At 34.3% G+C, this 12,453-nt stretch overlaps 1 protein-coding gene across 3 annotated transcripts in view; it reads left to right on the top strand.

Annotated features, from left to right (window-relative positions):
* Positions 1 to 4,258, top strand: part of LOC148307867 (uncharacterized) — a 30,172-nt gene extending 25,914 nt beyond the window's left edge. For all 3 annotated transcript variants that reach the window (XM_088262690.1, XM_088262691.1, XM_088262692.1), the window contains exon 17: positions 843 to 4,258. In XM_088262690.1, the coding sequence (XP_088118816.1) occupies positions 843 to 1,673 (831 nt within the window). In that variant the 3' untranslated portion in view covers positions 1,674 to 4,258. The remainder of the gene's footprint in view (positions 1 to 842) is intronic.
* Positions 4,259 to 12,453: the final 8,195 nt, after the last annotated feature.

Genomic DNA, 12,453 nt, shown 5'->3' with positions numbered 1-12,453 from the left:
CGGATTCATGAAATATTCCTTTATTTTAGTTATACACTATACATACTGTAATAACAGCCATCTAATTTTATTGATTAGACCAGTTTTTTTTTATTAATACATAATTGAGTTTTAATTAACACAAACACATGTTTTGTCCTATATTTTAATAACTTATAATTGATTTTGTCCTTTACTAAAATTTGATTTTATTTACCACTTTGTATTTTTACCAAGGTAAATAATTAATTATTCCATTACCCAGGCGATTTTCTAAATATCTTAATAATTTTTTAAAACATTTATCAAAATGTATTGAATGTGTCCAGATATAACTGTGCCTTTTATATAAATCATACTGGGTGACTGAAGCATTATTCTACATCGTAAAGAAGTATATTTTTGATAGAAACTAATTTATTGAATCTTGTGTAATGATGTTAACCAAATATTATCCGCTTGGACTCTACGTAAGCCCTAATGTATCTTTATTAAATAGTATTATAAAAATCCATAGCCTTTTATTTCAAAACATCCTTTTGTTGAATAAACATAGTCCTCATTTCAGGTGTATGAACGTTCTATGGACAGTCGATATATACACAATGTTTGAAAGTTTGCGCCCCCAAAGTGTTAGTGCTTATCGGTTAATAATTATCCCCGCACGTGTATTTTACAAACTTGAATTTGCAATAATTCTATTCGCTGATTGGTGTGAAGCCCGAGAATGCACTAACCAAATATACAAGTAAGTTTTGGCTTTTATACTAATGATAATAATAATATAAACGACAGTTTGAAATACAATCCAGTTTTGATGTATGTGAAAGAACTAGATTTGAGACTTGTTTTTACGTTTTCAGCGCGGATTGTGCTGTTTCCCGGCATTCTCGGGAGCCAGCACCGGTCCGCGAAAAGGAAAACTGGTGAAACCGTTGACAGGGCCTTCCGGAACGACGGCTCTCTTTGAACCCGGATTTTTAGGGAATCTGGTGACCAGACCGCCCCACGATCAAGGCAGACCGGAAGAAATGATGTTATTGGAGAAACAGGGGTTAAGTTCGCAGCAACAGCGGATGCAAGATGCTGCGGAGAACGACGCCAGGAGATCGGGATCCCTGCCTCCGTCGAGCCTCCCTCGTCCTCCTCGGAAACCTTCCATGCGTCGCTTCGGCGAGTACGGCAGACTCAGCGACTCGGAAGTTAAGAAAAGCAATCAAGACGAAATGGGGTCAGTAGGATCGAATAGAGGTTCGCCCGCCAGGCCACTGCTACCCACTCCGCGACGCCTCGGAGACTACGGCAGGTTAAATGACGACTCTCCGACCCAAAGGTCTTTGCGGAAACCCTCTCTAAGGTCCACGACCCCGTCGGTTCCCGGTTCGTCGTCAGCGTCCACATCCAACTCGCGAGAGTCTCTGATGAAAGGAATGGATATCAGGAACAATTCGTCTCTCCGGGATTCCATCATGAAAAACATGTCCATGGGTGGGAATTCCAGGGAGTCATTAGTAAAAGGGGGTAGGGACTCGGGTGGGTCTACTACGATGAGCGAGAACTCGGCTAGCTCCCTTCCGCCTCCTTCTCGCTTGCAAGCCATGTATGCCTCTTCGCAGAACCGCCGAGGAAATTCCCTCAACAGGGAATCTAAAGCCAACGATCGAAGCATCAACAAATATAGAATACAATTTTGACAATGTGTAGTTCATACATTGGGTCTCACATTAAATCAAGAATATTTCTTATATCAATTGTAGATTTTTGACTGCAAATCCACTGCCATTCGCTGTATTTTTAAGCTCTTTTTATTTATTTATTATTTATATTTCGAGCCCTTCTCAGTAGAACATCATAAGCACCGAATTGAGAAATCTAGTGAGGACACATCATTGTAAATATGTGTACGATAAAAATAAATGTAAATACATCTGCAATTAATCGAGTTATATAGGCTAAAATAAGATTTTTGCCGGAAAGGGATGGATATCACAGACTGTGAGCATTAACATTACTCGACAGTATTGTCATCCATCTTGGGATGGTTTAAGGGCATCAATTAAGAATTATATAAAGTCTTCGCCAACTTGTTACATATTTTTATTAATTTATTAATTCAAATTATCTGTTTTCGTGCTTCATATAAACACTTTCCATAACGCAAGACCTTACGCTGAATTACTTGTTTGTATTTGTATAAATGTGAGATAGCCAAACGCTGATGTGTTTTGTGATAGACAACCATGTATTATTTCCCATTTCAATAATGTATGAATTTCATCTATCATAACATGGTACAATATATCGACACCCCTTATAAGTTACATCTTGGCTTTTATTAAATAATTTTATCATATATGTACGATATGTGCAAAATATAACAAAAATAAATTTGAAAGCAGTCCTAACAATTCATACAAAACGTAACATGTAGTAAAAATTTGCCTTAAAATTGCAAAGAAAAGTCGTAACTGAAATTTCACCAAAAACGGCCAGTAAGAAACGTGAATTTAAAATAGAAAGTATATTTGTTTGCCTCTGTAGTTTAGTGGTTAGCGTGCTGTATGTCCCGAGTTTATGTAATTAACAATCAAGTTTATACACACCCAAGTGGTGTATAGGGCACGGCATAATTTTATGCGGTGTTAACTAAATCCTGATTATATGAAGGCAGTGAAGTCCTGCAGTACGGATTCACAGATATAAGAGTTGAATGTTTGATGGGATGCAGACAAAGTAAGTAAAGGAGCTCAGGATGAAGGATGTTACTGCTATATGAGAAAGGGAATGGAGGAGGAATATTACTGTATGAGAGGAATAGGAGAATAGCAGCAATGAACAAGGCACCCGGGGTCGCACACCCATAATCATTGTTGAAATATTTCAATTATTGCATTGACTTTATAATGCTAAAAAAAAAATCTTAAATTAGTTGCATTATTAATTATTTCATAATATATTATGGAATTCTGTCTCTAAAGTGAATATCAATTCTATAAAGAACTATAGGTATGCAACCCTGAAGCCCTAGCCATTGCTGATAATCTTCTTTCCCTCTTCTTAACTATTTTACTGCGGACTGTCGATATATCGACACTTTGTTACTGCGCAAAAAAACTGCGTACCGTCAGAATATCGACTTTTGCTGTTTGATTTTAGATATCGATCTGTGAAGACGTGTCGCGGTGCGCGCGCGTAAGTCATTCTCAATTCGTCAATTATAATCATAAATAAACTTTAAAAAAGTATTTCGCGGTGAAAATAACATTAATTTTTTATCGGTAAAAATTTATTATTTCCTTCATACTATGTCGAATTCGTCAAGTAGCCATGATGAAAACACTTGCGGAACTTGTTCTACTGTGGAACTTCGAAAATGTTTCTTTTAATGACAGTAAGGATGAAATCAGAATGTTTACAAATTGAAGAATACGTATTTGTAGTGAAAGTGAAGCTTCCGAAGATGATTCTCCTTCTTTAGATGGTCTTGATACCGATACTTTCGTGCAACTTCCTTCCGAACTATTTTTTTTTCATTTTCCATCTTTTATTTGAGTAGTTTGATATGTTCCCTACACACAAACGAAAGAATTACGAAAATCCCTCAATATTTGGTGAAAATATACGCAATTTTGTGCACACTTAATTGAAAGATTATTTTTTCCTCTAAAATTCTTCTCCAATTTTGGCATAATATGTGAAAAAAGGCTCAGCAATAAAACGGTTAGTTAAAAGGACATGTTTTCATCCTCTATTTTTCTTTTGTCATTTTATATGATAAATGATGATTAATAACTCAATAGTATACCTTATACTGTTTTGTGCCACAAAGAATACGTTTTTCAAATTTGAGTATTATTTAAAAGCTTAAAAAATTCACATGCTTTGCCTCTATATTCTGTCCATTATGCCCCTTATGCATAAAAATAAAATTCAATTACATACTTTCATTGAAAAACCCTTCATCAAGTTTTTAATGTGCATTGGAAAATTACTGCAAAAGGATGTATCATTTTGTCGAGCGAATGTAGAGTTTTGAAAAATACTATTTAGAAATAGATGCTGCCAAAATTGGACTTTGAAGTGTAATATCTCTTTAAGTCATTATTTTTATACATTCAGTATTGAGCCAGATTTTATAAAAATAGATTCTGCTAGTAATATTTTATCCCTATTATCTAGGTACCAAAACGCATTTAGTTTCCAAATAAGTTTAAAGATTTTTTTATTATTAAATCCACAAACTTATTGTATTTACTATTTCAACAATAAAGAACATGAAATCATAGAATGTGTTTTTATTTTACAAGTTCAGGCTTATATGGAAAATAGAGAATTTTTTGTACGGTTGATTTTAACATAACGGAAACCAACGACTAGCAAACGCATCGCCTAATGTCATACGTCGTTGTCATTTTTCCATATAGTAATACGGATGATTATATTATCAAAACAATAAATACACGGCCTGTCATTTCATAGTCAGCTGATGTCTCTCATTTTGTTTGATGGCTGTCAATATTAAAATAATATTTCTTCGTCGAATAAGGCTCAAGAATAGTAATAAAGGTAAAGAAATCGAAGTAAATTCACGATCACGCTATTATAAAAATAATAATTAGGGTTATAGCGTATTTTACGATAAATCGTCATAACCTTACATTTTGACAGTTAACGTAAACTGTAATAAAATAAAGGTCTGGTCATGCGAAAAGTGACGTAAATCTTGAATCGACCAATAGAAAATAATTTTTTTTCCAGAGACAATTTATTAAATATTGCACAGGTAGGTACGAAAACGAATTGCACTGGAAATAATAATAACAATAAATAAATTTAGATTATTTATATAACACCATTTTCATGACATACTCCCCAAGACAAATGGTTGAATTAGGGAAAAATCTCAATAGCGACTGATTGAACGCCTGTAATTTACTGGAGAATATGATGATTTTTAACTATATGATGATACATGGGATGAGGATAGAGAATCTTTTCTTGTGCAAGGTCAAATTTGAAGGGCAATTATATAAATACACGAATATGCTATCTGTTGATCGTGACAGTGAGTAACCAGACCACAAACAGTAATCTATAGGTAGATATTAGGTACGGACGCAAACCTGACTTGGAAGGATCCAAGGGAGCTGGCAGCCGACAGAAAAGCCTGGAGGCAGCTTGTCTACAAGGAGTCTACTCCATATGCAAAAGGGAGCAGGTATGGTTTAAGTAAGATATTAGGTAGGTAGATACTTTGATCGCCTCCGTGGTGTAATGGTTAGCGTGTTTAGCCACTGTGCTAGAGGTTCTGGATTCGATTCCCAGGGCGGGTGTAAATAAATATTTGTGATTTTACACACTCAAATATTTATTTAATAATACCCTAGAAAGCTCCCTGAAGCGCAGGAGTGATCACCTTGTTTTCATGTAAGTACGCTTAAGATAGCTTTGCGTCAATGCGATACAGTGCCCTATGCACCATTGGGTGCGGATAAGGGTTAGAAGAAGAAGATTCTTTGTATTGTTTAGTTGGTCGTCTTTAAAAATTTCGCTATTTTAATAGAGCAATACGGCTGTCCAAACTTAAAACACAGTAAGGCACATTTTTTGTAGTCCATTTTTTTGCATTTTTGGACTAAGTAGAATCTACTTAGTCCAAAAATGCAAAAAAAACGTAATACAAAAAAATGTCCCTTACTGTGTTTTGAGTTTGGACAGCCGAATACTTTTGTATGTTACCAAACAATGTAGTTAATCTTGCTGTTACAAAACTATTTGTATATTCTTCTCTTTTTGACCCTCATTAATGGAGTGACTTGCGCATCATTAAGTTGTTGGACTTATTCCCCGCTTCCAAAACGAAATGCGTCAACAGCGTATGAAAGACTTCGAAATCTTAATTCTGAAAGACGTCACGCTTGATTACGTCACGAATTGTGTTTTCTTCTTGCAATTAAAAATGTAGGAGGTTTAATACATTCTCACTCCTTCATTTCTTTACAGAATTCAACAATAATAGTATCGTCAATATAGTTTGGTGTTTTTTTTTAAATATATTTATTTGTTTGACAATAAAAAGAAATAATGGAAATGATCCCGGCCAAGCCCTGTAAACGGCTTAAAAGTCTTAATAAAAATAAATCATAATGAAACATTATTTGCGGGATTCAACCCAGTATTTGCGTACAGTGTTTTGGATTTGCTCAAGATATTGATAGATTTACATATTTACAATGGAATGCAACGGGAATGCTTTTTATTTCGCAGTTGTAGGTACTTACAATAAATATACGAGTTTGTCCCAGATCCTCCTTCCTGGATGACCCAACACGCTCCCAGAGTTTTCATTAACTGGGATATAGGTCAATGTCGACCCAACTGGGAGACAAACGCCGGCAAACTTCGCTGCGTTTAGTTATTTCACCCCATTCAATTATATTACGAAAATAATTTGCCTCTGAATGATGATGAAAGCAGACTGAATGCAGTCGAAATGCGATCCCTCAGACGAATGTGTGGCAAAACGATGTTTTATAGATGTTCGAATGATGAAATAAGGAAGGAATGAAAGGCTGAGATAAGCATTATCGATAAAGTTGAGAAAGGTGTGTTGAGATGTAATGGTCATCACGCTTGGCTACCGTTCTAGAGGTCCTGGGTTCGATTCCCAGGGAGGAGTCAAATAAATATGAGTGATTTTTTCACTCTAATATTTATTCAATATTACCCTGGGCTGGTACCTGAAGCGGAGGGCTGATCACCTTTCCTTCGTGTGTTAATGATCAAGATAACACTACATTTATATGATGCAGTGCCCTGTGCACCATTGGAGTGCGGATAAGGGTGTGAAGAACTGAATGTATCGTAAATACCCCCCATAACGTTGAGATAGATACCGCATTATCAGAGGGCATGTTATAAGTGGTTAATTTTTAAAATCGTATTTTTATATTTTAACCAGCTGAAAAGACTGAAATGAGTGATTTAAAATTGAAACACAATTAAAAATATTAACCCCTACAACGCTCCCATTGATAAACGCGGTACCTATCTCAACGTTATAGGGGGGTTTACTGCATTATATTACTTGAAATAACAAATTATATACATATTTATAAATTAAATTTCGTATTTTCAATTCAATTCTCTTACGTTAATTTTTTTTATTTATCTTATTTTTACACGTATATTCCAGTTTTAAAATTATTACAATTAGCTATCTTAGTGTCAATTGCATTATATTGTGTTTTTAATATACATATTATATTAATACATGTACGTACCATAAAATGATGAGAAATGAAATTAAAACATTAATTAAAAAACAAATAAATGATTTCATCTTTACACATTCTTGTTTATATAATAATAATAATAATTTGGATAATTTGTATAGCGCCATTTTCGTAAAATACTATCTCAAGGCCTCAAGGGCGCTTATGTTCTTCGAGATATTATACTCAGAGATTGAACCGCCACCGGAAATCATATGTGGACCGCATGGTCTGCCATTCATTTACGTGTGTCTACTAGTCGTTATATGTTTTACAGAAATAAACTATTAAATACCTAATCGAGCAAAAAGATCAAGTATTTATTTACCAGCTTTATGCCAAAATGTACAAGTAAGTATTAAATAATGAATTCCATCCGTGCAGTGGCCATTGGCCATGGACATGTCCTTCCACGAAGGTTCCACAAGATTGATATAGGATGAGAAATGGGAAGTGGGAGGAGTCAAGTTGCTCTCTTGCAAAAATATTGGTGACATGCACAATCGGTATTTCACATAGTAAAATATCGATATTTGTTATAAAATGTTTTTTTTGCGAACGTTTTAGTTTGTAAAAAAGTTATTTAGATATTTTATTTACATGATAAACATGATATAGGCTACCGCATAGTTTTGTCACGATTTAACTTGATAATTAATTATGTAAGGGAAAGGTAATCAGTAATATTATACGAGTATAGGAAGAGTAGAATTGTAGCGATGACGTTGGCACTCGGGGTTGCACGGTCAAAGTCACGAAAACTTATATAATTTAGACATAGTGCCGTGTACGATTTTGAAGTTTTTTTTCAAAATGATTTAAAAAAACAGAAAATTATTTCAATAAAAAAAATGTAACCAAAACTAAGTTAATTCGTTAATAATTAAAATGTAACTTTGTTTTATAATTTTAATAGTGATTTTAAAACAGAGTTACATTTTAATTATAAAATGGAAAATCACAAAGTTAGTGCTTCAAATATAAATTATGAATTATATCGTTTTAATTTTTAAAAATGGTGAAACTTAATGCTTGCTTTATTTTCTTTTTTTTTTATTTAATAAAAAAACCGTAATCCAATTTTGTAAAAGGGGAAATATACAATGTTAAATGCTGCCATAAGAACTACACCAGAGACGAGAATTACTTTTTACTGTGATTGATTATTTATGCAACTATCGATAGTATCGGTCATGAAGCGCCATCTCTATCGCTCGAGCGATTTACGTATCAGTAGTACCTTGGCACACTTTCTCCTCCAAGAGACGATCGGCAGGTACTGCCACTTCTACCTAATGTAAAGAGCCAATAAGATCTACTCAACGGTTAGCTGTAACAGCTAGATTACGCCATGCAAATACCACCGTGTCGCTCTTAGTTAACGGTTAAACGTGGATCGTACGAATTAATCCGAAGAGCAGGCAGGTAGGTACCTAGAACCACATACGTAATGTACATAGTAAAAAGAACCGATAATACCGGTTCGCGCGTAACAGAACTACGAACGGACGCGGACAGAGGAGGCGGTATAAAACCGGCAAGATTCAAGCTCGAATCTAAATTGATGAAAAAATACGGCCATTTTTTGCAAGTTGGGGTTACCATATTTACTCTGGATCCTGTCAAGAGATATCTACTAAAATGTTCAAGTCAGTTCTCGTTTATTTTAAGATGAGATTTTGCAGTTTTGAAGTTTTCAGAATTTTTTAGAACCAACACCATTTTTTGCCGGCAACATCATGAAGGCGGGGTTAGGAGGGCGGTGAGAGGGGGAAAGGGGAAGGGGGAAAGGGGGAAAGGAGAGGGTGATAGTTTTTTTTATTTATAATAGGTCGCTTTTACGTAATTATGTAAAAAATTCATAAACTTTAAAAAATCCTTCGATGTAAATACTGTACAATTAAAAACATGAAGTATTTAATAAAATGTTAGCGAATTAATACACACTGAGAATTTAGTCTACTGGTTTCGAGACGAAGCCGTCTCTTCGTCAGGACAATTACCACGCCAGCATGCAAACAATACTATACGCTACTACCATAGCACTATACACACATACTTCTCCTCAAAACAGCAATCACTTGCATTACTAGTCGGACTGTAGACCGACATTCACTAAGGCCGTATGTCAAAAAGAGGTGTAAAGATGAATTTAAAAAAATGATAAGTATACATTTATTTATAAACGTAGGTATAAACATACTTCGCTACAAGCTCCCTCGTCTACCCTAGTACTACCTTAGTACACGGTGATCCAAAACAAATGGGAAATATTTAAACTTCTTTGTAATTTGAAGGATTATTAAACCTTTTAAATTACGCCGTTCGACTAAAATGTACAATTAGAAAAAGGAAAATTAATTAGTGGAACTGCTATCAACATATTTTTCCTTGAGTGCCTCCAATACTTTCGCGGTAGCTTGCAGAAGCTTTTACGAGTACGGGTATGCAACTCGAGTACCCTAGACATTTCAGCTATTCTCCTTTTCCTAACTTCTTTTCCTCCTCCATTTGCTTTCCCTGATAATAGTAATATCCTTCACTCTGAGCTCCTTCGCTTACTTCTGCTGCCACACCCACCTAAGTTCGAGACCTGAAGTAGGCAATAATTTTACTCTTATATGATTATTTAACAATTTTCCTCTTTGAAAACCTTAATCTATTTTTATTGCTTTCTAATCACCCTGTATGTACGCTAGTAGCACCCTCGATATCTTTCTGCTCGGAGCACCCCTAGACATAAATTATTCTATCTATCTGGGCAACTATATTGTATTAATACCCCGCGTAGGAGGCGATCAGTAATCACCATCGGGGGACACATTCCTCTACACGATCTCGTTCGGTGCATCACGGTTCGATAAAAGGTCGGCGAAATGAATGAGGGAAAATTTATACCAAGTATTTTGTGCGATAAGTCTATTTAAATTAATTGAAGAAATTATTTATAAAATGGATTACGTTGCTTATGTGTTGACATATTGCATAATGTTTGCAAGGTCTTTTTCTAAGTAACCTAACCTGACTAAATTCACGAACGTCAGTAACTAGATACATTAACATCAGTAACTAAATTCGTGAACGCCAGTAACCTGAAACATTAACGTCAGTAGCTAAAAACGTTAACGTTAGTAACTAAATTCATGAACGTCAGTAACTAGACCCATTAACATCAGTAACTAAATACATTAACGTTATTAACTAAATTCATGAACGTCAGTAACTAGACCCATTAACATTATCAACTAATATATTATTTCGAGAAATAAAAATACTTTGTGTTCTGATCCACTCACATGATGTGAGTGGATCAGAACACAAATTATTTTTTTTTCTCGAAATAATATATCAAGATGATCCACAAAGTTAATGCTTTCAATATTCAAAACATTATCAACTAAATTTATGAACGTCAGTAACTAGACCCATTAACATCAGTAACTAAATAGATTAACGTTAGTAACTAAATTCATGGAAGTCAGTAACTAGACCCATTAACGTCAGTATCTAAAAACATTAACGTTGGTAACTAAATTCATGAACGTCAGTAAATAGTTTAGGGACATACCCTGTCTTCGTCAGGACACTTACCACACTGGCATACAAACTGCTCTATACGCCAGTACTGTTCAAACCGTTATCATTACAAACTCTTAGTGCATGGTGGTCTTCGGACAGACTAATAACGCATTTAATAAACACTTTCTGTAGAAGCACGTGTGTGCCTCTTACTGGATACGGATTTGGGAATACGCAACCCATTGACTAATCGTTATATATGTACAGTAAACCCCCCTATAAAGTTGAGATAAGTACCGCGTTATTGGAGGGAACGTTATACGGCTGTCCAAACTCAAAACACAGTAAGGGACATTTTTTTATAGTACATTTTTTTGCATTTTTGGACTAAGTAGATTCTACTTAGTCCAAAAATGCAAAAAAATGTGCTGCAAAAAAATGTCCCTTACTGTGTTTTAAGTTTGGACAGCCGTATAGAGGTTAAATGTTTTTAAATTGTATTTTAATTAAATAACGACTCATTTCAGCCATTTCTGGTTAAATGTTTTTACAATGATTTAACATAATGAAATAACCGTAATGAGACATTTTATGAAAATATATAGAAGAAAATATTATTTTTAATTTAAGATTTACTTGGTAAATACTATTATGGCATTTAGTGGTATTTATCATGCAAAAATTCAATTGAAAATGGATAGATCTTACCAAAAAGTGACTGCCGAATCAATTAATAAAAAAACAGTAATTTGGCTTACACTTTTCCTAAACTATTAAAAATTCAATAATTCAATTTTTTACGTATTCATCTGCGAATCTAACAAAAGATAAAACTACTTAACATTTTACGTACAATTTTTAATAACTGGAATGTACAACAATACTAAATTATATTACAGAAAAATTTAACTGGTTACTGATTTTAAGAGTAGGTACTTACAATAGATTTTTGTCACAATGTTGGTTTATGGCTAATAAATTAAGATGAAAAATCACAAGACTATCGATAACATTCTTATTGAAATCTGTAGGGAACTACGGGAGATATCAAGGTTTAAACTTTAGATATTTGAATAAAATGAAAAACGTGCGTTCGCATACGCATCAAATTTCCGCCATCGAACGTTTTATGACGTCATATGTTTTATTGTCTATGGTTTATAGAGCTGTAATAGTGTGTTATAGAGCTGTAATAGTGTGTTTACTTATTTAGTAGTGTGTATTGTTTGTTTACCACTACACTACCATTTGTGTTATACAAATATGAGGGGAGGGTGGGAGGATGAACCATAGACATAAAAAAATAGAGCCGCCAATAATTTAACAATGCTACCAATATCAAAATAGGTCCATCGTTTCTGTGACATTCATTTCCAACTTACGAACTTTTATGAAGGCGAATTTTCCTCAAGAAAATGAATGAAAATATTGATTATATCGGCTGTTATAAACACAAAACGAGTCTAACACAATCCTTTACAGGTTGAGTATGCTAAATTAGATATATCTCTCGTCTGACAATGATCCATCATTAATAAATGGAATGTACAACAAAACGAAATGATTATATCACAGAAAAATGTAACTGGTCACTGATTTTAAGAGTAGGTACTTACAATTGTTTACCCCAATCTTACACTGTGATAAAGTGAAAAATTGTGTCAGTGTTTCAATTCCCAGT

This window comes from Brachycentrus maculatus, unplaced genomic scaffold, assembly GCF_059751285.1.
Source record: "Brachycentrus maculatus isolate JH-2025_06_01 unplaced genomic scaffold, ASM5975128v1 h1tg000186l, whole genome shotgun sequence".
Taxonomy (NCBI): domain Eukaryota; kingdom Metazoa; phylum Arthropoda; class Insecta; order Trichoptera; family Brachycentridae; genus Brachycentrus; species Brachycentrus maculatus.
The sequence above is the reverse complement of the archived record's forward strand: the minus strand, read 5'-3'. Positions and strand labels throughout refer to the sequence as shown.